This window comes from Phyllobates terribilis, unplaced genomic scaffold (assembly GCF_046119375.1).
Source record: "Phyllobates terribilis strain yellow unplaced genomic scaffold, ASM4611937v1 Scaffold_11__3_contigs__length_659146591, whole genome shotgun sequence".
Taxonomy (NCBI): domain Eukaryota; kingdom Metazoa; phylum Chordata; class Amphibia; order Anura; family Dendrobatidae; genus Phyllobates; species Phyllobates terribilis.
This window is the reverse complement of record NW_027362771.1, coordinates 615,717,519-615,742,887: the sequence shown is the minus strand read 5'-3', so window position 1 is coordinate 615,742,887 and position 25,369 is coordinate 615,717,519. Positions and strand designations below refer to the sequence as shown.

Genomic DNA, 25,369 nt, shown 5'->3' with positions numbered 1-25,369 from the left:
AATTGGTGAAAAAAAATGACAAGTTGTGTTTTTTTTCAAAAAATGTTAAAAAATGCAAGAAAAGATGCGCTTTGCTCTGTTCTATAAAACTATAAAACACATTTTTTCCCATGAAAATGCTGTGTTTGCATATTGTACTTTTTCTTTGTTTCAATCATAATTTTCCAAAATTGCAAAAAAAAAAAAAAAATTCACCGCAACCTCAGTGTGTGAACACAGCCTCTAAAGTCTTTGTGGATTTTTACCCGTTACTTGACCGGTCGATCAGTTCCAACCTCTTGTGTCTTACTTTCCACATGTCTTACATGCAAAACCTGCAGCGCTTACCACCAAATAAATCACTGTAAAGGCTTCATTCTCACAATGAGTTTGTTAGTTTTTTACACTGCGTATTTTTTTTTTAAAAAAATGCAATTAACCTATTTTACTTAATGGGTGCAGAAAATCTGCAACCTCAAAAGTTGCAAAAAAATTGCAACATGATCATAACATTGCATCTAATCATTTCCTGTGGTGCCGCATTGTGACGTTATGGCCATCCGCGGCAAAGAGGAGCAAATGTTTCCAAATGTGTTTGGTTTTCTGCCGCTGGTCACAATTCACACGCGACTCACTTCACTCAATTCAGTGTAATGATCATGTTGCAATTTTTTTGGGGTGATTTTCCAACTTTTGGTGGATTGTGAGCAGCTACAGAAAATCTACGAAAACACTTGGTGTTGCATTTGTGGTGGGAGAGAGGTCACAATCCAACATCAGAGGAAATAATTAGATGCAATGTTCAGAGCGACACATGGACAATAAAGCCCTGGTTCAAACCTAAGGAGATGTGAAAAAATCCCATTGTGACTTCACCTCATTCCTGTCCTCATCAGGTGAGGAGAAGAAGGTGGTCAGCTGAGTGTAATGAGGTGGGATAATGGTGGTGTGATGAGGAGGGTATAAAGCTCTGCTCCCTCAACCTTCTCCTTCTATGTCTGGTGCTGCAGTGAGGATGGAGCTGTGGGTCAGGTGGAGTTGTCTACTAGTGGTTCTTCTCTATGGATCAGGCTTTGGTAGCTCCTTGGTTAGACACCAGCGCCAGTCAGATGATTGGTGGAGGAATTATCAGCCTGGCCGGGGATCTTCTAGAGGACTTGGACAGCCTATATCTGGAGTGGGGTCTCCAAGATGGGACAGCAGGTATAATGGTAGAGACCAACATCTCTGAGACCTTACTCAAGCTCCATCCTCTGTCAGTGTGCAGTGTGGTGAGGACCACATGGTGGTGATGGTGAACAGAGACTTCTATGGGAATGGTAAGCTGGTGAAGCCCTCAGACCTGACCCTGGGCTCCTGCAGTCCTGGACAGCAGACTACAGATACTACTGTGGTCTTTGACAATGGTCTTCAAGAATGTGGTAACCTCTTACAGGTGAGTGTTCAATATGCCAACTTTTCTGCAAGTGATTTTTAGCATTGAAGTCTTGCTAGATCTAGACCCCACAATGTATTTTTATGACTGGCTTTGCTTCTGCCAAGACTACTATAGTTGTGAAAAGCTTAGTGGATTTTTTTTTCTTGGTTCCTTGATCGCCATGGTTAAGCTAGTGAAATGATAAACATTGCCCTATATCTAGCAAATAAAACTTCTGGCATGAAGTTGTAACTTTTTTTCAAACTATATTGAACATGGTGTCTAATCTGTGGCTATGATGGTATAGAGCAGGAGCAATGCAACCAACAGACCTTTAAGTTCTAGAAGGGAAACTCCTTGAACATGAAGTCTCTGACCACTAATGGTGGAGCTATGAGAACTGGTAATGCCTGAGTGAAACTGGAATCATAACAGCAAGGCTGTTGCCTGTTAACATTACCCACTGCCAATGTTTGGAATCTGGATGGAATTGTCCCATTTCACTTCCATAAAGTGCTGAGATAAGGCACCCCTGAGATCCTTAAAATTTACTCTACAAATGTAGCTTCTCCAGGCCTACTAGAAAGCTTGAGGAGGAGCTGGTGTTTGAGTAGAACAGGCTTCTGTTACATTTGAATAAAGTGTGAACAAACTAACCAACTAACCAATCTATCTTCAAGATGACCCCAGACTGGCTGATCTACAGCTCAAACCTGCGCTACACCCCCACCTCTTCAAGGAATGTGCCCATCATCCGGTCCAACACTGCTGTGGTTCCTGTCCAGTGTTTCTACCCAAGGTAAGACTCAACAAATACAGGACACATCTGAGGAGCTCAGGCTAATCAGAAGTTCGTTGCAAAGAGTCCACAAATGAACTAGGCTATGGGATCCCTTAAAAGCTGACCATGGCCCCATACTGTGTGAATGTGCCTTAACCATAATGTTGTGGTTTAATGACTAATGCATTTTTTTGGTCATATTGTCAATTTCTGGTTGTATAGCACCTAAAGTAGTTTAGACTCTTGACCCCTGTAGCAACAATGAGTCCTTACTGCTACAGGCATCAATGCTGTTGCCTTCCAAAAATGCAGTGTATGGAAGCGTTTACTAAACCTCACCATTGCCTATGCCACTAACTCTTATCCCTAAGATTATCTGGTTGAACGATGTAGAGATATTTGTCTTGGGGTTTTCAACATGCTCAAACTCATTCTGCTGTAAGACCCACCTTCACCTACACACCACTGTCAGGACCCAAAACTAGTCTTGACTTGGGCTAGTAGAGCCTTATTCATTGTAGAATGTGTGCTGGCCATCTTATGATGGATCTGGGGTCATATGGCCAAGTCTTGTGTTAGGTCAATCACCATTACATGACACTAGACACAAAGATGTGATAGGTCAGTTGTCACTTTCCTAGTCATTCTTGCAACTCTATCTTGTCTAGACATGGTAATGTGAGCAGCAATGCCATCAAGCCAACATGGACTCCATACAGCACCACAGTGACCTCAGAGGAGAGGCTGTCGTTCTCCTTGCAACTTATGACTGGTAAGAAGCTTCCAGCACTTGGGGTAATGGAGCCAAGTCTTGTGATCTGTTTAATGAGTATTTTCTCTTCAGCGGACTTCAGTGCCCCCAGTTCAATACTGGTATTTCAGCTTGGTGAGAAATTGTACATATAAGCCTCTCTGGATATCCAGAACCATGTCCTGATGATCCTGTTTGTTGACCGTTGTGTGGCCACCATTACTCCAGATGTGGACTCTAGACCCAGTTATGACATAATCTCCAACAATGGGTGAGTTATAAACATCAATACTGTAAGACACAAAGAAGCCAAATCTACAACTATCTGTTCTCCAGGTGCATGATGGACAGTATGGAAGAAGATTCCTCCTCAGTCTTTGTTTCACCAAGACCTCAAGCCAACAAGCTCCGCTTCATGGTTGATGCCTTCAGATTCACTGACAGCACTGCTTCTACGGTGAGGACTTCTACTTGATTGATCCTGGTCATACAGTCAACTTGCACAAAGGCTACCAAAAGTGCCATTACTTAGTTACTCTTAACTATAGCATGTTACAGATGCCATCAAGCATATTTTTACAAAAAAAAAAACTTCAGTTGATAAAAGGAAATTGCCAACTTCTGGTATGTTCTCCTAGACTTACATCACTTGTACCCTGAGAGCTGCTGACATCAACCAGACCCCTGATCCCATGAACAAGGCCTGCTCCTACAACAAGGCATCTAGCAGGTAAGACCCACCACAATACTGGCTGGTATTTACCAAGATAATTCAATGGTTGGTTCTTATTGACTCTCAATCTTTCAACTTTAAACTACTAACACTGACCTACAAAGCCATCCATAGTCTGTCCCCTCTTTAGATCTACAAACTAATCTCCAATATCTTTCTCTTCAGTTGGACCTCTGTGGAAGGATCTAGTGGGATCTGCCAGTGCTGCACCACCAGGAACTGTGCTGCTGCTGCCAGCCAGAGAACACAATGGGGATCATCTGGAAGGCAAAGGGGATTTGGGAAGAGGGATGTTGGTGAGTCGGATGTCTCAGTTGGCTATAGAATCCTCCCAATTCGGTGACTACTGATGTAGATATACATGACAAACCTGCTTTTGAAGCAGACTACACCTTCTTCCCAAGTGACTTGACGTGTAGACTACAGACCCCCAAAAAATAATGTAGATTAGACCTGCAGTTTACCACCGCTGAGCCATACCATTCAGCGTACCTTGATGGGAACAAACTGTCATTACTTTCAATATTTTAATTGTCTACATCTTCCTGATAGCTTCTCGTGTAGAGAAACATGGCATGGCCACCCTGGGTCCCATTCTAGTGACTGGATCCAAGTCTAACCAGGTTACCGGAGCAGGAACCCTCCAAGCTTCCAGGATGAGCGCAGGACGTGAACCTCTACAGCTGTGGGTGCTGGTGGCCATTGGATCTGTCACTTCAGTAGTTGTTGCCGTTGCTCTTACTGTGGCTGGAAAATGTCTTCTGAAAAGATTGTCCCACAAAGAATCTGTGCAGCAATAAACACCATTTGAGGAATTCTTGTGTTGTCTAGTGATTGTGTTGGACTGGGCAAGAGTCTCTAGATGGGTTGTTGCAGTCGCTATTTCCTGTAGGCATCACTTGGACAAGTCCTCAAATGACTACTGGTCTGTTTACACAGGTTGACAGAATGCTGATACTAGTAGGATGTCCCCATGGTGAAGTGCTACTGTCAACTTTAGACATATAATATTTAATATAAAATATAAATGTGTTGGCCAATAGATAAAATTGAGTCCTCAGTGGTTGCCTTTTATTGGTTGGCAAGATTTCAAGACTACTTTAGTCTCCATCAGACATAGAACACTACCGTGGGGGCCATCATATAGTATGAAGACTACTGTGGGGGCATTATGCAGTGTGGTGACTATTGTGAGGACATCATACAGTGTGAGCGCATGATTAATTTTATAGGGTGGCTTTATACTGTGCATAGAGGGGTATCCTACAGTGTATAGGAAACTGTGCAGACATCATACTGTGTATAGAGAGCTGTGGGCAAGTCATGCTGTGTATAGGATCTGTGAGGGCATTATACTGTGTATTGGGGAGTTGTGGCCCTGTTATGCTAAGTATGGGGGCGTCATACAGTGTAGGGACACCTGTCATACTGTGTCTAGGGAATCTGTAGGGATGTTATACTGTTTATAGGGGAGCTGTGGGGGCATCATACTGTCTAGAGAGCTATGGGCCTGTCATATGGTGTATAGGGAGCTGTGGGCGCAGTTTACGTTGTGTAGAGGGGGCATTATATTATGTATAATCGGTTAATGAGGTGACTGTGAAGGGAGAAGTGCACAATATAGGAAATGGTTAAACAATAGTTTTTCTCACCTTGGGTGTCTGTGTGAAGACACAACCACTATAAAGGTTTACATAGCCAGCCATTGCTGCCTCGTGACTGGGGAAAAATCTGCCAGATGGAAATGACAAATAGGATATTAACACATATAAAAATTGTCTGCGCTGCTGGAAAGACATCTTCCTGCCATATTCTTAAATGGCTTTGTTATCCACCGTGTTTCAATGCCGTACTGGCATCTTTATCAAGTGTAAACCAACAAGTCAATATTCTAGTGCTACATCAAATATTTAACTCTTCTCTGACCAAAAACTGAACTTTCTTTTTATTTCTTTGCAGACGCCTCTGAAGCTAATTTCCACTAATGGCTTTGCAATTACTGGTGGTCATAATTAAAGTTAATTTTCAGTTTGAAGCATTACATGTTGAGGACATTTTAATTTTAGTTTTTTTTTTTTTCTACTTTCTGATGCACTTGTGGTTTTGGAACTTCTGTGGCTCAGGCTCTATTCTCCATGTCATTGATTGGTCGTTGGGCCAGATTGCACAATGGTGATCAAGTTTTCAAAATTTCCTCCAAGCTTCAACACAACCACCTTCTCTGAAACTCTGCATTGCTTCCAATTTGTTTGCTCCATACCAGGACTTTGCAGAAGATGTGGAGGAGTCGGGAGATGACTTGGTCACATCTGCCTGTCAAATTCAATAAAAGTGATGGTGTTTTTGTATGATAGAAATGCACAACCTGATGAATTTGGTGCCTTATACTCTATCAAGACTGGTATAGTGCAAGCGTAGCTTGATGAATCGGTCACTCAGGCTTTGTACAATTATTAGTCAGGAAAGGAAAAATGATGCAAAGTACGAAGCTTCCAAATCTAGAAGAGACAATTGATAAAATAAACTATGAACAAAAGAGAAATGTAAATCTGATTGGTGTCTGGCTCCAAATATATTCTACAGCCAGACAAGGACCCCAAACATCCAACCAATATCATTAAGAATGAGAAGTCCTAAAAGTGATGATCCGGCCCCCACAGAGCCCTGATCTGAAATCCTCTAGTCTATTTGGGACTACAGTACCTAGGGTGGAGGATGGGCGTTTGGAGATGATGTAGATGATGAAAGTTCCACACTCCCGGGTCGATTCAAGGAACTTCATTTACGAGTTTCTGGTTCGAACCTAATAGTTTTTCAAAATAAACTACCGATAGGAGCAGGTACAGAGGTATGGGGGTTTATATAAAAAAAATTCAATAAAGAGCGGCACGAAGCCTAGTGACGCCCATGTGGGCATGAACCAATGAGAAGCCAATATGTGAATCAAATGGGAATGTTTTACACAGTAATAATGCAGAAGAACAGATTAAAAAAAATGAATAAATATATTGGGAAATAATTAAACTGTATTAGTGGAATAGATAAAAAGCTTCAGTATTTATCACATTTAAAAAATAGAAATACTAAGTGATGAAAGAGCCATGGTGCGCGATAGCCGTATTCTCCTGTTAGTTAACGGGAGATCCCATCAAACCGCTTCTCCACAGGACGGGTTGTGGTGTGATGACATTTCAAGAAAAAAGTATATCAAGATAGAGAAGAATGGGTAGAACAAGAATAAATTGAAAAAAAAGTGTTAAATATCTGTAGAATGAGTGACAAAACCCGGCGGTGGGTGATGTACAAGTAGTCCAGGGAGTAAACCAGTGGTTTCTCCTCTCGCGTAGAGCTGATGTTTGGAGCATATAATATTAGTGACGGTTGTGCCATGGAGTGTGATTGAGTTGAAGTTCTGAGGAACAGTGTCCTGGGTAGGAGAAGCTGGCTGGACGCACAAACTGCACGGGGATTGTAGAGAATGATGTAAAGTTATAATATTCCATAATATATGGAAGATAGTATTTATGGATTCAATAATGGGACACCAGCAGTAGACTCTACTTGTTGGAGATGTGAATGTACCTATTTTCTGGTTTTGTGGCATCCTCTCCCCATTTTGGGACAGTGTCACACGAAATATTCAGCAGGTTACCAATAACGCAATGGATTTAGGTCCGGCCCTGTTCCATCTCCATCACTGCTCCTCCTACGAGCGTTAGCCTTTGCGATATCTGGTTTTAGCAGCTGGGGGCTGTATTGGAAACAAACTATCTGTCCACCTTAGTCATTATTCAGTAAAGTGAATGTTTAATGCATACGAAGGACTTATCCTCTTCTACGCACTACAAGCTTTTCTATTTGGTCTCTCGTGGGGTGAGGGGCATAGCTGTATGTAAGTGCTCCTGGTGTTGCTCCAAGCTTAGGCTGTCCTCCATTATTGGCTCTCCTTCATTATAGGTTCCTCTCCTGGAATCCCTGATATCCATTTATTTTTACTTATTCTTTTTTTTCCCCCTCTTCTTTCTGCTATCATCTCGCTTTATTATTTCACTTCTTTCATGTTGTAGACAGGCAGCAAGATGGCGTCTGCTGCCAACAAGTCTGAGATGGAGTGATGTGTCACTAAGGTACCTGGCCTCGGTGATATGACGCCTGCAAAATGCTTCACCACTGATAGAGTCCTGAGAGGTTTTACTTAGTGGAGCAGAATGGGTCCAGGTTTCAGGAATGACTGGTAAGTGATGGGCGGGACCGATCGTTCCCAACCACCAATACATCAGGTGAAGCTCGGTTAAAAATGCGTCTGAGCTGCTCATAACTGTCTGAGTGTAGAGGTGGAGACATTTCTGGTCTCTGTGGAACCTGGAGAGCCCTCCTACTTCTGGTCAGACTGTGCAATGAGAATGTGGATAATATTGTGAAGGTTTGAGCCCTGTACAACCTTATGGACTATTTTATTTTGAAGAAAATCCAGCTCCGCGAACCGTGAATGTTTTATTCACGCAAAATGCTTCAAGGACATACAGTCAGTAACACAGCTTACATGACACGCGGCATCGACGCGTTTCAGCTGTCTGTATGCCCTTAATCATGAAACGTGTCGATACCGCATGTCATGTAAGCTGTACTGCATTTCCCACACCTTGATGCGGCGTTCCCATGCTCCGAACACCCTAGGATGCAAATCACGGGGAGCTGGACAATATTCCACTATTTTGTTTTGCCTTATGCCGAACAGCTGTTTGTTTATTTTGCTGGAAAAGATTTATGAACTTTAATAAATCTGACTTGGACAAAGAAACTGCCTCCCTGTGTGAATTCTGCCTTACGCCTACCTGAGCGAGTCCTACAATGTCTATACATGGGAAGGGTCATGGAAGTAGACGCTACATCTGATTTTTCTGGCCACGGTTAAGAATATAAGAAGAAATACGTTGAAGTCTAAAAAGGACTCAGTCACTTGACCTTTCCTGGTTAATTACGTTTTGAGTTACATAGTCCAGATGACGCTCTATAGATGTTGCTTTTTCTTTTATGCTTATGTCTTTCCTATTTTCAGAACTTTTTATTGTACTAACTGTATTAATAAAGTGGATATAAAAAGTCTACACACCTCTTGTTAAAATACCAGGTTTTTGTCACTAAGAAGAATCATTTCAGAACTTTTTCCACCTTTAATGTTGCCCATTATCTGTAAAATCAATTGAGGAAAAAAACTGAAATCATTTTGAGGAGAAAAATAAAACTAAAATAATGTGCTTGCATAAGTGTGAGCACCCTCTTATAATTGGGGATGTGGTTATGTTCAGAATTAGCCAATCACATTTACACTAATGTTACATAGTAGTCAGTTGTGATTAATCCCAGAGAAAGTTTTGTTGTGCTAAGAGAAATTTCCTGACATTTTCTTAGTTGCGTTTTACAGCAAAAACTATGGTCCTTAAACAGCTGACAACACAGTAAAGGGACCTCATTGTGGAAAGTTATCAGTCAGGAGAATACAAAAAATTTCCGAGGCATTATATCTAACAAAGGATCACTGTGAAGGCATCCTCAAGAAGTGGCTGAAATTTGTCAAAATGGTGAAATAGAATTGGATGTCCCTCAAAAATTGCTGAAAAAAAAACAGAAGACATTTGGTCCAAGAGGCTGCCGAGAGACCGACAGCAACATTAAAAGAGCTGCAGGAATTTCTAGCAAGTTGTGGTTGTGCATTGCATGTGACAATCTCCTGTATTCTTCATATGTCTGGCCTGTGGGGTCAGGGGAAAGATGGAAGCCTTTTATTGCAAAAGAAAAACATGCAAGCCCGGCTATGTTCTACCAAAGCCTACATCAAATCTGTCAAAAGCATGTGGGAAAGCATTTTATGGTCTATTGAGACCAGGGTTGATCTTTCTTGGCCATAATTCTAAAAGGTGCAAAGCCAGCACTTCGCATCGCCAAAAGGACACCATCCCTACAGTGAGGCACGGTGGAGGCAGTATTGTGCTTTGGGGCTGTTTTTCTGCAGCAAGAACACGTGCTCTAGTCAAGATGGAGGGAATTGTAAACAGTTGCAAATATCAGTCAATTTTACATCACAATCTTCAGGCCTCCACTAAAGAGCTGAAAATGAAGGGGAAATTCTCCCTTCAGCACCACAACAACTTGAAGCAACCTCCAAATCACCAAAAGAAAGGAATTAACAGAAGATCACAGTTTTGGAATAGTCCAGATCTAAATCCGATTCAAAGTCTGTAGGTGAGGGTGCTGTACATAGAAAATTCCCCCCACAATCAAATAGATGTGGAGCAACTGCAAGAGAGAGCAAAGACCGCCAATTCTAGATGTACCGCTCTGAAGGACCCCAACCCAAAAAAGACTGAATGCTGCCAAAAATTCAAAGGGGACTTCAGCTAAGTAATAGTTTAAGGCCACGTTCACATGTTCAGTATTTGGTCAGTATTTTACATCAGTATCTGTAAGCCAAAACCAGCAGAGGAACAATCAGAGGAGAAGTATAATAGAAACACGTCACCACCACTTCTATATTTTTCATCCACTCCTGGTTTTAGCTTACAAATCCTGATGTAAATTACTGACCAAATACTGAACTTTTGACCATGGCCTTAGTGGGTGTGCAGATTTAGGCAACAGCATTATTTTATTTTTATTTTTCCACTCGAAAAAGATTTCAGTTTATTTTTCAGTTCAATTGTTCAGATTATGGGCGTCATTAAAAGGTGGAAAAGTTCTAAAATGATTTGTCTTGATAGTATTTTTTTACATGATAAAAACCTGGCATTTAATCAGGGGTATGTAAACTTCTCTTGGTGGGCTTTGAGGACTGGAGTTGAGGAACCCTTCTCTAAGATGTTTGGAACAACCTCCCTGCCAAGTGCCTTCAAAAACTCTATGCAGGTGTGCTGAGAAGATTTGAGGCTTTGACGCTGTTTTGAAGGCAAAGGACATTCACGGCAATATATTGGATTTGAATCCCCTTTTTTCCATTTACTTTACAATTGGTTAATTGATAAAAAATAAACTATTGACACTTGTATTTTTGGAAGCTTCTTACTTTTCAGCATTTTTTCTACACAGTATATATTTCCATCTCTGTGACTTTCTCAAATTAACTTCCTCCTACCTAAGCATCAACTCATAAATTCTCTCTAGCTTAAGGTTGTCCTACCTCGTTTCTTCATCTTCAAATACTCTTCATCTTAGGCCACGTTCACACGTTCAGTATTTGGTCAATATTTCACATCAGTATTTGTAAACTAAAACTAGGAGTGAGTGATAAATACAGAAGTGGTGATGAGTTTCTATTATACTTTTCTTCTGACTGTTCCTCTCCTGGTTTTGGCTTACAAATACTGATGACAAAATACTGACCAAATACTGAACGTGTGAACGTGGCCTTAGAGTTATCTTCAACATCGTCAGGGCATCATTTCATACTTTCTGCCCCACAGGGTCTAGATCAATGATGTGTGACTCTGTTCTATTACCCATCAATACTACTCCACTTTGGTTATCTCCTAATTCTTCCCTACTTTTTGGCTATTTCAAACTGAAATCCCACCCATAAGATGCATCAATGACTCTTCTCTAGGTCAATGATCTTCTCATGTCTTTTCAACTACTCTTGAAACTTCTATATATGCTTCTATAGTCATTTCCTTCTGAATGTATGTCTCGTTGCATTTCCACCATTAGAAACTTTTCACTTAGTGGGTTACGATAACCTGACGTTCCACCCATAAGATCTATGATGGCTCTTCTCTAGATCAAGGTTGACTTACATTGCTTCACTAATTTACATCTCAAGGTCTATCTCAAAACTGTAGAGTTCACTTCTACTTCGTCTCGAGTAGGATTATTATCTCTAGGGCTTTGGTGTTAGTTGTATTGGGTTTTCTGCTTCTAGGATCAGTTCACAAATTATCTAACCAATGCTTATGGAAATTATAGTTATAATATGAGTTTATATCCATGGACTTTGCTCTCTACTTTCTATTCATTTCCATGGCCTCAAAGCTTGAATACATTTCAAAATGGCACCTCTGATGTCCTGGTTTCTTAAGCTGTAGATTAAAGGGTTAAACAAGGGAGTCACAAGCGTGTAGAGAACCGACAGACCTTTGTTCAGATTTATGGAATTATCTCTTGGTGGAAAGATATAAATTGATGATAACGTCCCGTAGTACATGCAGACAATGATCAGGTGGGAGCTGCAGGTGGAGAAGGCTTTAGGTCTTCCGGTGCTGGAGGAAATATTGAGGATAGCCCGAATGATTGACACATAGGTGACCACAATAAACGTGAATGGAGTTAAGAGAACTGGGAAGGAGACCACAGCAGTGACCAGTTCTACCAAAGATGTACTGGAGCAGGACAGTTGTAGAAGTGGAGCAATATCGCAGTAGAAGTGGTTGATGACGTTGCGGCTGCAAAATTCCAATTTGCTTAAGAAAATGTATACAAAAAAGGACATGGTGAAGCCCAAGAACCAACAGGAGGTGACCATCTGCAGCTGAAGGCTGAGGGTCATAATGGTGGCATAGTGTAATGGTCTGCATATGGCCACATGTCGATCGAAGGACATGGCCGCCAACAACAAGCATTGGGCAATGGTTGGAACGCCCAATAAGTAAAATTGAGAAAGACACCGGGCCACCGATACCTTTCCTCCTCCCACCAGGATCAACCATAACATATTGGGCACGATGTTACTGGTGAACAAGATCTCCGACAAAGACAACTGGCTGAGAAAGATGTACATCGCGGAGTGGAGGCTCCCAGTGACTCCAACCAGGACAATCACCAGAATATTTGCAGTCAAAGCCATGATGTGGACCATCAAAAACAGAGTAAAAACTGCAATCCTGAAGTTGTGGAGATTTCCAAATCCCAAGAGGAAAAATTCTGTGATCGCTGATTGATTTCTCTTGTCCATTCCCTAGAGGGCAGAACATAAGAGAGTAAGAGGCCAAAGAAATAAAAGCAGTCCCAAAATTAGGTCTATGGGTCAGACAGTGATCATCCACTGTCCCCTCTTGATCTCATAAAGCTCAGACCTGGCTGAAGATGTAAGGCAGCTGTCTGCAGCAGAAGCTTCTCCCTTGCCACTGTGTATGCAGCAGGAGCTTCTCCCTTGCCACTGTGTATGCAGCAGGAGCTTCTCCCTTGCCACTGTGTATGCAGCATGAGCTTCTTCCCTCCACTCTCTTAGCAGCAGGAGCTTCGCCCCACCACCCTGTCTGCAGCAGGAGCTTCGCCCCACCACCCTGTCTGCAGCAGGAGATTCTCCCCAGCTGGTCTGTCTGCAGCAGGAGATTCTCCCCAGCTGGTCTGTCTGCAGCAGGAGATTCTCCCCAGCTGGTCTGTCTGCAGCAGGAGATTCTCCCCAGCTGGTCTGTCTGCAGCAGGAGATTCTCCCCAGCTGGTCTGTCTGCAGCAGGAGATTCTCCCCTGCTGGTCTGTCTGCAGCAGGAGATTCTCCCCTGCTGGTCTGTCTGCAGCAGGAGCTTCTCCCCTGCTGGTCTGTCTGCAGCAGGAGCTTCTCCCCTGCTGGTCTGTCTGCAGCAGGAGCTTCTCCCCAGCTGGTCTGTCTGCAGCAGGAGCTTCTCCCCTGCTGGTCTGTCTGCAGCAGGAGCTTCTCCCCAGCTGGTCTGTCTGCAGCAGGAGCTTCTCCCCAGCTGGTCTGTCTGCAGCAGGAGCTTCTCCCCAGCTGGTCTATCTGCAGCAGGAGCTTCTCCCCAGCTGGTCTGTCTGCAGCAGGAGCTTCTCCCCAGCTGGTCTATCTGCAGCAGGAGCTTCTCCCCAGCTGGTCTGTCTGCAGCAGGAGCTTCGCCCCACCACCCTGTCTGCAGCAGGAGCTTCTCCCCAGCTGGTCTGTCTGCAGCAGGAGCTTCTCCCCAGCTGGTCTGTCTGCAGCAGGAGCTTCTCCCCAGCTGGTCTGTCTGCAGCAGGAGCTTCTCCCCTGCTGGTCTGTCTGCAGCAGGAGCTTCTCCCCTGCTGGTCTGTCTGCAGCAGGAGCTTCTCCCCAGCTGGTCTGTCTGCAGCAGGAGCTTCTCCCCAGCTGGTCTGTCTGCAGCAGGAGCTTCTCCCCAGCTGGTCTGTCTGCAGCAGGAGCTTCTCCCCAGCTGGTCTGTCTGCAGCAGGAGCTTCTCCCCAGCTGGTCTGTCTGCAGCAGGAGCTTCTCCCCAGCTGGTCTGTCTGCAGCAGGAGCTTCTCCCCAGCTGGTCTGTCTGCAGCAGGAGCTTCTCCCCAGCTGGTCTGTCTGCAGCAGGAGCTTCGCCCCACCACCCTGTCTGCAGCAGGAGCTTCTCCCCAGCTGGTCTGTCTGCAGCAGGAGCTTCTCCCCAGCTGGTCTGTCTGCAGCAGGAGCTTCTCCCCAGCTGGTCTGTCTGCAGCAGGAGCTTCTCCCCAGCTGGTCTGTCTGCAGCAGGAGCTTCTCCCCAGCTGGTCTGTCTGCAGCAGGAGCTTCTCCCCAGCTGGTCTGTCTGCAGCAGGAGCTTCGCCCCAGCTGGTCTGTCTGCAGCAGGAGCTTCGCCCCACCACCCTGTCTGCAGCAGGAGCTTCGCCCCACCACCCTGTCTGCAGCAGGAGCTTCGCCCCACCACCCTGTCTGCAGCAGGAGCTTCGCCCCACCACCCTGTCTGCAGCAGGAGCTTCGCCCCACCACCCTGTCTGCAGCAGGAGCTTCGCCCCACCACCCTGTCTGCAGCAGGAGCTTCGCCCCCTCTGCTCTGTCACACAAGCACCTGCTCTAATCCACCCACAGCCCAAAACAGAAGACATCTGGATGAAAGTGACACCTGTTTGAGATTTCCAGAAGACTGTTTTAATGCAAAGACTAATTTATGTCACGTGTGAGGGAATTGTGTGCAGAGAAAGAGAAAAATGACAGGAAACGCTAAACACAATTCTTACCAGTCAAGTTCTATGGATGTTCCTTCTGCTTCTCTAAACTACAGATGAAAGGAAGAAGATAATCACCATTGTTGTTACACAGTATTCATATACAGTGGGGAAATAAGTATTTGATACACTGCCGATTTTGCACATTTTTCCCACCTACAAAGAATGGAGAGGTCTAATTTTTATCGGAGGTCACTTCACCTGTGAGAGACAGAATCTAAAAATAAAAACCAGAAAATCACATTGTATGATTCTTACATCATTAATTTGCATTTTATTGCATGAAATAAGTATTAGTAACAATAGAAAAACAGAGCTTAATATTTGGTCCAGAAACTTTACATTATAGAGGTCAGACATTTCCTTTAGTTCTTGACCAGGTTTGCACACACCGCAGCAGGGATTTTGGCCCCCTCCTCCATACAGATCTTTCAGGTTTCGGGGCTGTCACTGGGCAACATTGAGTTTCAGCTCCCTCCAAAGATTTTCTATTGGGTTCAGGTCTGGAGACTGGCTAGGCCACTCCAGGACCTTGAAATGCTTCTTACGGAGCCACTCCTTAGCTGCCCTGGCTGTGTGTTTCGGGTCATTGTCATGCTGGAAGACACAGCCACAACCCATCTTCAATGCTTTTACTAAAGAAAGGAGGTTGTTGACCAAAATCTCACGATACATGACTCCATCCATCCTCCCTTCAATACAGTGCAGTCATCCTGTATTATTTGCAGAAAAGCACCCCCAAAGTATGATGTTTCCCCCACCATGCTTCACCGTTGGGACGGTGTTCTTGGGGTTGTACTCATCCTTCTTCTTCTTCCAAACACGACGATTGGAGTTGATACCAAAAAGTTCTATTTTGGCCTCATCTGACTACATGACCTTCTCCCATGCCTCCTCTGGATCATCCAGATGGTCATTAGTGAACTTCAAATGGGTATAAACATGTGCTGGCGTGAACAGGGGAACCTTGCATTCTCTGCAGGATTTTGATCCATGACGGCATAGTGCGTTACTAACTGTAATGTTTGAAACTATGGTCCCAGCTCTCTTCAGGTCATTGACCAGGTCCTCCCGTGTAGTTCTGAGCTGATTCATGACCTTTCACAGAATCATCCTTACCCCACGAGGCAAGATCCTGCATGGAGCCCCAGACTGAGGAAGATTGACAGTCATCTTGTGTTTCTTCCATTTTCTAATAATTGTGCCAACAGTTTTTGCTTCTCACCAAGCTGCTTGCCTATTGTCCTGTAGCCCATCCCAGCCTTGTGCAGGTCTACAATTTTGTCCCTGGTGTCCTTAGACAGCTCTTTGGTCTTGGCCATGGTGGAGAGGTTGGAGTGTGATTGATTCAGTGTGTGGACAGGTGTCTTTTATACAGGTAACGTGTTCAAACAGGTGCAATTAATACAGGTAATGAGAGTAGAGTAGAGGGGCTTCTTAAAGAAACACTAACAGGTCTGTGAGAGCCAGAATTCTTGCTGGTTGGTCGGTGATCAAATACTTATTTCATGCAATAAAATGCAATTAATTATCGAAGAATCATACAATGTGATTTTCCGGTTTTTATTTTAAGATTCTGTCTCACAGGTGAAGTGACCTCCGATAAAAATTACAAAATCATCAGTGTATCAAATACTTATTTTCCCCACTGTAGGAGAATAAGTAATAGAGATCTCAATAGAGAGCCAGACCACCATATCCCCATAACAGTGACATCCACTGAACAACTGTAACAACAATATCAACAGTGCCCCCACAATAACAGTGATATCCACAGTGCTCCCATAATAACAGTGACATCCACAGTGCCCCCATAATAACAGTGACATCCACAGTGCTCCCATAATAACAGTGATATCCACAGTGCTCCCATAATAACAGTGATATCCACAGTGCTCCCATAATAACAGTGATATCCACAGTGCCCCCATAATAACAGTGACATCCACAGTGCTCCATAATAACAGTGACATCCACAGTGCTCCCATAATAACAGTGATATCCACAGTGCCCCCATAATAACAGTGATATCCACAGTGCCCCCATAATAACAGTGATATCCACAGTGCTCCCATAATAACAGTGATATCCACAGTGCCCCCATAATAACAGTGACATCCACAGTGCTCCATAATAACAGTGACATCCACAGTGCTCCCATAATAACAGTGATATCCACAGTGCCCCCATAATAACAGTGATATCCACAGTGCCCCCATAATAACAGTGATATCCACAGTGCCCCCATAATAACAGTGATATCCACAGTGCTCCCATAATAACAGCGATATCCACAGTGCTCCCATAATAACAGCGATATCCACAGTGCCCCCATAATAACAGTGATATCCACAGTGCCCCCATAATAACAGCGATATCCACAGTGCTCCCATAATAACAGTGATATCCACAGTGCTCCCATAATAACAGTGATATCCACAGTGCTCCCATAATAACAGCGATATCCACAGTGCTCCCATAATAACAGTGATATCCACAGTGCTCCCATAATAACAGTGATATCCACAGTGCCCCCATAATAACAGTGATATCCACAGTGCCCCCATAATAACAGTGATATCCACAGTGCTCCCATAATAACAGCGACATTCACAGTGCTCCCATAATAACAGCGATATCCACAGTGCCCCCATAATAACAGTGACATCCACAGTGCCCCCATAATAACAGTGACATCCACAGTGCCCCCATAATAACAGTGACATCCACAGTGCCCCCATAATAACAGTGACATCCACAGTGCCCCCATAATAACAGTGACATCCACAGTGCCCCCATAATAACAGTGACATCCACAGTGCTCCCATAATAACAGTGATATCCACAGTGCCCCCATAATAACAGTGATACCCACAGTGCTCCCATAATAACAGTGATATCCACAGTGCCCCCATAATAACAGTGACATCCACAGTGCTCCCATAATAACAGTGATATCCACAGTGCCCCCATAATAACAGTGATACCCACAGTGCTCCCATAATAACAGTGATATCCACAGTGCCCCCATAATAACAGTGACATCCACAGTGCTCCCATAATAACAGTGACATCCACAGTGCCCCCATAATAACAGTGACATCCACAGTGCTCCCATAATAACAGTGATATCCACAGTGCCCCCATAATAACAGTGACATCCACAGTGCCCCCATAATAACAGCGATATCCACAGTGCTCCCATAATAACAGCGACATCCACAGTGCTCCCATAATAACAGTGATATCCACAGTGCTCCCATAATAACAGTGATATCCACAGTGCTCCCATAATAACAGTGACATCCACAGTGCCCCCATAATAACAGTGATATCCACAGTGCTCCCATAATAACAGCGACATTCACAGTGCCCCCATAATAACAGTGATATCCACAGTGCTCCCATAATAACAGTGATATCCACAGTTCCCCCATAACATTACAGTGCTGTTATACAAGTCATAATGCCCCTAATGTTCCCATTGTAATATATCCTAGTGATCCTGTAGAAGTCACGTACCTGATCCAACTCAGGAGGATGTTACGATACTCAGATATAAAGCCCACCATATTACATGGGAAACCAGGGTCCATAGATTTCTATACGTCCCTTATTATAGACCTACAGAGCACAGATCCATTATATGGCCTTGAGCATGAGCCTAAGTGACTTCTGGGCTTTGGATCCCCCCACGTGCCGTGAGCGGCTGCATTAGGCCCTTGTTCAGATCTGTCCACGTCTGTATGGGGGGATATCAGTCACCCGATGGCAGATGAGATCTGACTGTAGACCCCGCAGTACGTTCTGCCATCTGTGATGATGGCGCCAAGATGTTCAGGATTTAATTATCCAAAATAAGCCACTTAATATCCTGACGTGAGACTCTCGCGGGAGCCTCCTCCGGCCTCATTATTGTCAGGAGGCTCGTTTGAGGTTTTCTCCAGTCTCTGCAGCTATTAATTATCTCTCCACCTCTAGAGGGAAAGACGGAAACCACAGATCATCATCATCATCATCACCGATTATATCAAAATCTGCCCCAAAATATTGGCCACAAATATATTTAAATAAACAATTGTTGGTCTATTGCTTTATACATGGTTTTTTTTTTACTGTTTTACACCAAATAAACCATTGAAGGAATTCTCTAGCCTATTACAGTCATGTGTAAACCTAATGCGTGGAGGTTTTTTTTTTTTTTGCAGATGTTTTTTAGATTTATATTGCAGGGATTTGTACTCACTGAGGCGCGTTGGAGGTAGGCACGGGTTCACACAGTGATGCAGTCCGCGGGTTCAAACATACTGGTGGTTTATTTAGTGTCCATACACCAGAGAGGAAACAAAAGTAACAGCCTGGCACAAAAAAGGAATAACAGAACAAAGCTCAAAATAACAAGTCCATGCAGCACGGCTTCAGCCGTTTACACAAAGTGCTTTTCTCCGCCTCCTGCAGAGTCTAAGGAGCACATGCAAGGTCTGCTCACCTTGCCCAACACACACAGACTGACTGAGACAGGCGCAGCTGTCTTAAATCAGCCTTCCAAGACCTGGACTGGAGGTAAGTGAGCAGCTGTTCCCCCCCCAGCTCTTTCAGCTCCTCGTAAAACCCGGCCCTGCAATCCGGGCCCATTAAACTCCTCTCAGCACTATGTGTGCTGGAGCCTGCTTCTCCGGGTCCTACATCACCGAAGCTTGGCACTTCGGGGACACACACCTCCCGTCCACGACCCGTCCGGCAGCCACCTTACAATATATACAGGTGCTTATATATGTGTGCGAAAAATCCACCTGTGCATTTGTGTGTATATTTATATTGTAAGAAAGCAAGAGGTAAGGTTCTGGATGGTAGATATGCGTCATCAAGGTGGTTGGCCTCGAAAATGAAAAAAATCTGTTACAGTAACATTAGTTTACTGAGAGGGTTGATTTGACTGGATTTGGGGTCCGGGATTTAGAAACAACCAAAAGAGTCTGTTTGATATAAAAGCTCCGTGCATTTGTGTATCCAAGTGGGTACCAGGGAGCTGAGACCCTGCAATTGGTGGAGAATGCGGGCACGAAGTCCCAAGCAACACAGGCGATTACAGTTTAAAGACTAAATGTCCTGGGTAAAGGCAGCTACAGCATTGAAAACTCTGTCTGAAAGCATGGAGGAGCTAAATAAGCAATTGGTCCAGGCCATTCTGCAGCAGCAACATTTTTAATTTTCAGCCACAGTTTCAGCAGCAGATGACTCTCTAGACAGAAGCTGTCTGGGCCAGGAAGACAGCACCTCCCGCTAGTCAAAGTGACGGTACCCTTGTGAGGCAAACACTACGGGAGGCCTTGCAGAAAATTAATCTGGTGGATGATGTCAAGCCTTTCCTGTCTTTGAGAGGGTGCCCCCAGAGCTATGGGCAGAGGTCCTAGCTTCTCACCTTCTCACCCAAGAAAGTGTACTACGACCTTGCCCTGCAGGAGTACGGAAAGCTGAAGGTGGAGATTCTGGCATGTTTGGTTGTAATCCTGTCTGACAGGGTGCAACTGGTGCACTTTTTTTTGCTACCACAGAGACAAGCCTCCCAGGTCCCAGATGTTCGACCTGCTACATCTGGTGTAAAAGTGGTTACAGACTGATACCTGCTCTCCGGCATAGATAGGGAAAGAGTTATGATGGACCGATTTATCCACTCACTTCCTAAGTTGGTACAAAGCTGAGTTGCCCAGGGAGATCTCCAGAATGCGGATGACCTTGTAAGCCTAGTGGCAAGATACCTGGCTGTGAAGAACTCCCTGAGCAGTCAAGGGAGCCTCAGGTCACCTTGCTGGAGTAACCGAAGTGGAGCCGACACCCAAAAGGAGGGGCCTAAATCCTCCAAAAAACCCAGGAGTGGTGAGAGCCAGTTTCAAGAAGTCCATCTCGCACCATTGTCTGCTGTAGATGTTTGGTTACCCTATTAACTGCCACACTTCCGCATGTGCTAGTCCCTGGGAAGAGGGTGGGGGTAAGGTGTATCCATGAAGATGCCAAGAAATATCCAATGGCCCGGGTCGACATATGCACAGACTGTGGTTCTGTGTTACACAAAGTGGAAATTGTCAAGGACTTATTGCATGAGGTTGTTATTGAATGAGATTTTCTGTTGTTCTGGCACTTGTGGGCTAAAGCTGTACCGCCAAGTAGTCCAGGATTCGGTTAAGATAACCAGGTTATGTGATGTAACTGGTGAATTTCCTTTCACTATACTGGCGACACGGATGAGGAGGCATCCCCTGAGGCTAATATTAATATCCTTGAGGTGTCCAGGGAAAACTGTGGGACTGCCCAGCTCAGGGAATCAAGACTGAAAGGTGCTCTGGAAAATGCAATGGTGTTGAATGGTGTTTTCCAGGAATCAGGGGCCGATAAGTGGTTCCCGTATTTTGTCATTCATGTCAAAAGTCATGAGAGAATTGTGTAAGACCCTACAAATTTCACACCTACGTACAGTACAGACCAAAAGTTTGGACACACCTCATTTAAAGATTTTTTTTTATTTTCATGACTATGAAAATTTTCCATTCACATTGAAGGCATCAAAACTATGAATTACCACATGTGGAATTATATACAGTTAGGTCCATATATATTTGGACAGAGACAACATTTTTCTAATTTTGCTTCTAGACATTACCACAATGAATTTTAAACAAAACAATTCAGATGCAGTTGAAGTTCAGACTTTCAGCTTTCATTTGAGGGGATCCACATTAAAATTGGATGAAGGGTTTAGGAGTTTCAGCTCCTTAACATGTGCCACCCTGTTTTTAAAGGGACCAAAAGTAATTGGACAGATTAAATAATTGTAAATAAAATGTTCATTTCTAGTACTTGGTTGAAAACCCTTTGTTGGCAATGACTGCCTGAAGTCTTGAACTCATGTGTGGCGCCCCTGAGGGTTCGACCACCACAGGGATGCTGTACCTCTTTAATGGGGTGTGGTGTTCCTCCTGACTCACCCCCTGGGCCGTGGGGTACTCAGAACCGGGCCTTCTAGTGTACGGTGCTGAATGGGGTAGTAGTGGCAACCCGGTCCCGTGGCTCAGGGTGGTCAGACCAAATGCTGTGGCAGTCTCTTAGTATAGTTATGAATGTCCGACTACGCCACCCATGGATTGCGGTCAGAGTGAACCGCCGCTGCAGGGCAGACCGCTGAGGCTGGTGTTGTGGGTGCAGCAGAGAATAGTATAACTCCCCACGGGAGGAGTGTAGCCTCAGGGCAGTGAGCGTAGATGGTGGGGGTTGTGGTGCAGGGCGTCCCAGTACCGTTAGTGCTGGCGCGGTAAGAAACACAACGACAACATGTTGCAGTCCAGGGTCTTTTACTCACAGTTCGCATACTCCAAGCCACTTCTGTACAGGTAATCACTGCCCAAGCTGTGCTGCATCCACCAGGTGAGGGGCTCGGTCAACCCCCAGGCAATTCAGGAGTATGGCACAGGACCACCTTCTGTCCTCTCTCTGGCTCATGCCCCACCAGTGACCAAACTTCTGTCCAGCTGCCACGGATCTATGCAGGCAAACGTGGGCCCCGTTTCCCGCTATCCTATATGGTGCCTTCCTAGCAGGTTTGGCGGGGGGTTGCACCAATAAATGATCACGACCTCCGGTTCTTGGCTGAGGGATGATTTACCTCCACCAATTTGGGATCCGGTACCCTTATTCTGCCTGACCCTTCACCCGTGATCTCGTGGGTTCTTAGGGTCCCTTCTGCCTTCTTGTTTCTGAGCCTTTCTACTTCTCTGTCTCTTCTCCTTCTTTCCTGTTCCTTCTTCTCTTCTCCCTCGGCCTCTTCTCCAGGCCTACTTCTCCTTCCTTCCTCCTCTCTGGCCTCGGCCTTTTCTCTAGGCCTGCCTCTGAGCAGAGCTCCTACAGAGCCTCTGCTCCCTGTCACTTCTCCACTGAACTTCTCTCCGAACTAAGATGGTGCCCGCCTTATATACCTCCTACTCTGTGTGTGAGCTCAGGTGACCAGTACCCAATGAGCTCCTACCTATGCTCAGAACCCAACCCCTATCTGCTCCTACACCACTGGGTTTTCCTCCCCCCTCCCCACTCCAGCCGGGGACATAGTCAGATGTGCCTGCATATATATATAAATGGGAGCACCTGCGAGCTGTCCCCCGGAAATGAGGAGTGTGTGTGCAGCTAACTGAGCCCTGGTCCATACTCCATCCTTACCCGGGAGTGGAATATCACACCTCTGGTTGAGGTGCAATACCCCTGTAGCAACCAAACCCTCGGGCCGCTACACTCCTTCAGGTAAGAACAGTGCAATGATCAGGACCCCACCTCCACATCCAACACCACACTTCTTCCACCAGAGGGGGCTAGTAGGCACTAGAGTGCTGCCCCTACTGGAAAAAGGGAGACTGGGGAACCAAGAGATAGGGGGAACCATGTAGAAGGTGAGGGTGGAGGATGCACATTTTAGTGGCACTTAATATTTCATATTTAATAAACAGCCATCTTGGGCTCATGGTTCTTTGATTGTGATCTCCATCCCTGAACGTGGCTTCTGGATGAACCTGCAGCGGATGGAGACACAGCCCTCGTACCCTGGCCTTGAGTCGAGGGGCAGGTTGGAGTAAATGAATGTCTCAAACCTGGTCAAGGACCATGACTAAGAAGGCCTGGAGCTTAGGAGTGTAGCTCCACTGCAAAAGGATCCCAGGGGGATGTAGACGGAGCGGTATACGCCACCTGTCCTCGCTATTCGGGCCTAGTCAGTGGGATTCCGGCTGCAAGAGGGGTACCGGCCCCCGATACCTGACTTTGCTACTCCACGTCCTAGTCAGGGAAGCCCGGCAGGCCCAGAGGATCCCACCGGGTAATGGAAGGAGCGGAGCTGCCACCCGTGCCCTTTTTCTGAGCGTAGTCCAGAGGGAGACCCGGCCTATCTACACACACACAGACAGGAAAGGACTCGGTCTGAAGTCTAGGAACACTCTGGTGCGGGGTCCTGATTAAGCACTTGAATTACTCGGAGGTTGTCGGACCCCTGTCCCTGGTGACCGCAGAACCCCGTGAGGAGCAGGGAGAAGCCTTGCAGCGGTACTCTCCACCGTAAGTAAAAACCCTGGAAGTCAACCCCTATGGCCTCCGGACTCTTTATTTCTGCACTGCACCGCACCACGTAGCACCAGACCTCCTACACTACGACTCCCTCCATCCTTGTCTCTGCCCTGAGGCCCTGCTCCGCCTGTGGGGAGTAGTATCAACGACCGCTGCTACAACATCCCGCCTCAGAGGACTGCAGCAGCGCTGGTGGTCTTCACCAGGTACCACAGGTGGCGTAGTCGATAATAACCACTCAACATTGTTAGCCCATTACTTTTATGTGACGGCCCTGGGCACGGAACGGGTCCAGGCCACGACTGCTTCCCCCAACATCTGACCCGGCTCCGAGTACCCCATCTCCCAGGGAGGGCTGTGAGCGTCACACATGGACATCACCAGACGCTGTGTTTCCTCCTTTTTGATGCTCTGCCAGGCCTTCACTGCGGTGATCTTCAGTTGCTGTTTGTTTGTGGGCTTTTCTGTCTGAAGTTTAGTCTTTAACAAGTGAAATGCATGCTCAATTGGGTTGAGATCAGGTGACTGACTTGGCCATTCAAGAATATTCCACTTCTTTGCTTTAATAAACTCCTGGGTTGCTTTGGCTTTATGTTTTGGGTCATCGTCCATCTGTAGTATGAAACGACGACCAATCAGTTTGGCTGCATTTGGCTGGATCTAAGCACACAGTATGGCTCTGAATACATCAGAATTCATTCGTCTGCTTCTGTCCTGTGTCACATCATCAATAAAAACTAGTGACCCAGTGCCACTGGCAGCCATGCATGCCCGCGCCATCACACTGCCTCCGCCGTGTTTTACAGATGATGTGGTATGCTTTGGATCATGAGCTGTACCACGCCTTCGCCATACTTTTCTCTTTCCATCATTCTGGTAGAGGTTGATCTTGGTTTCATCTGTCTAAAGAATGTTCTTCCAGAACTGTGCTGGCTTTTTTAGATGTTTTTTAGCAAAGTCCAGTCTAGCTTTTTCTTCTTGATGCTTATGAGTGGCTTGCACCATGCAGTGAACCCTCTGTATTTACTTTCATGCGGTCTTCTCTTTATGGTAGATTTGGATATTGATACGCCCCCTCCTGGAGAGTGTTGTTCACTTGGTTGGCTGTTGTGAAGGGGATTCTCTTCACCATGGAGATTATTCTGCGATCATCCACCACTGTTGTCTTCCGTGGGCGCCCAGGTCTTTTTGCATTGATGAGTTCACCAGTGCTTTCTTTCTTTCTCAGGATGTACCAAACTGTAGATTTTGCCACTCCTAATATTGTAGCAATTTCTCGGATGGGTTTTTTCTGTTTTTGCAGGTTGAGGTTGGCTTGTTTCACCTGCATGGAGAGCTCCTTTGACCGCATGTTTACTTCACAGCAAAACCTTCCAAATGCAAGCACCACACCTCGAATCAACTCCAGGCCTTTTATCTGCTTAATGGAGAATGACATAACGAAGGGATTGCCCACACCTGTCCATGAAATAGCCTCGGAGTCAATTGTCCAATTACTTTTGGTCCCTTTAAAAACAGGGTGGCACATGTTAATGAGCTGAAACTCCTAAACCCTTCATCCAATTTTAATGTGGATACCGTCAAATGAAAGCTGAAAGTCTGAACTTCAACTGCATCTGAATTGTTTTGTTTAAAATTCATTGTGGTAATGTCTAGAACCAAAATTAGAAAAATGTTGTCTCTGTCCAAATATATATGGAC

At 45.2% G+C, this 25,369-nt stretch overlaps 1 protein-coding gene and 1 pseudogene across 6 annotated transcripts in view; one reads left to right on the top strand and one right to left on the bottom strand.

Annotated features, from left to right (window-relative positions):
• Positions 1–994: 994 nt before the first annotated feature.
• On the top strand, positions 995–4,461 carry LOC141167129 (zona pellucida sperm-binding protein 3-like; annotated as a pseudogene).
• Positions 4,462–4,698: 237 nt separating this feature from the next.
• The window catches only part of LOC141167128 (olfactory receptor 11L1-like), a 53,980-nt gene continuing 33,309 nt past the window's right edge, over positions 4,699–25,369 (bottom strand). For 2 of the 6 annotated variants that reach the window (XR_012251400.1, XM_073654505.1), the window contains exon 3: positions 4,699–5,974. Coding sequence is in view for 4 of the 6 variants with exons in the window: in XM_073654505.1 (XP_073510606.1) it covers positions 5,965–5,974 (10 nt within the window). In the remaining 2 variants the exon portion in view is untranslated. Of the gene's footprint in view, positions 5,975–10,273; positions 12,606–18,810; positions 18,928–25,369 lie in introns of those variants that run through there. The other 4 variants (XM_073654502.1, XM_073654501.1, XR_012251401.1 and 1 more) reach the window with 2 other exon arrangements.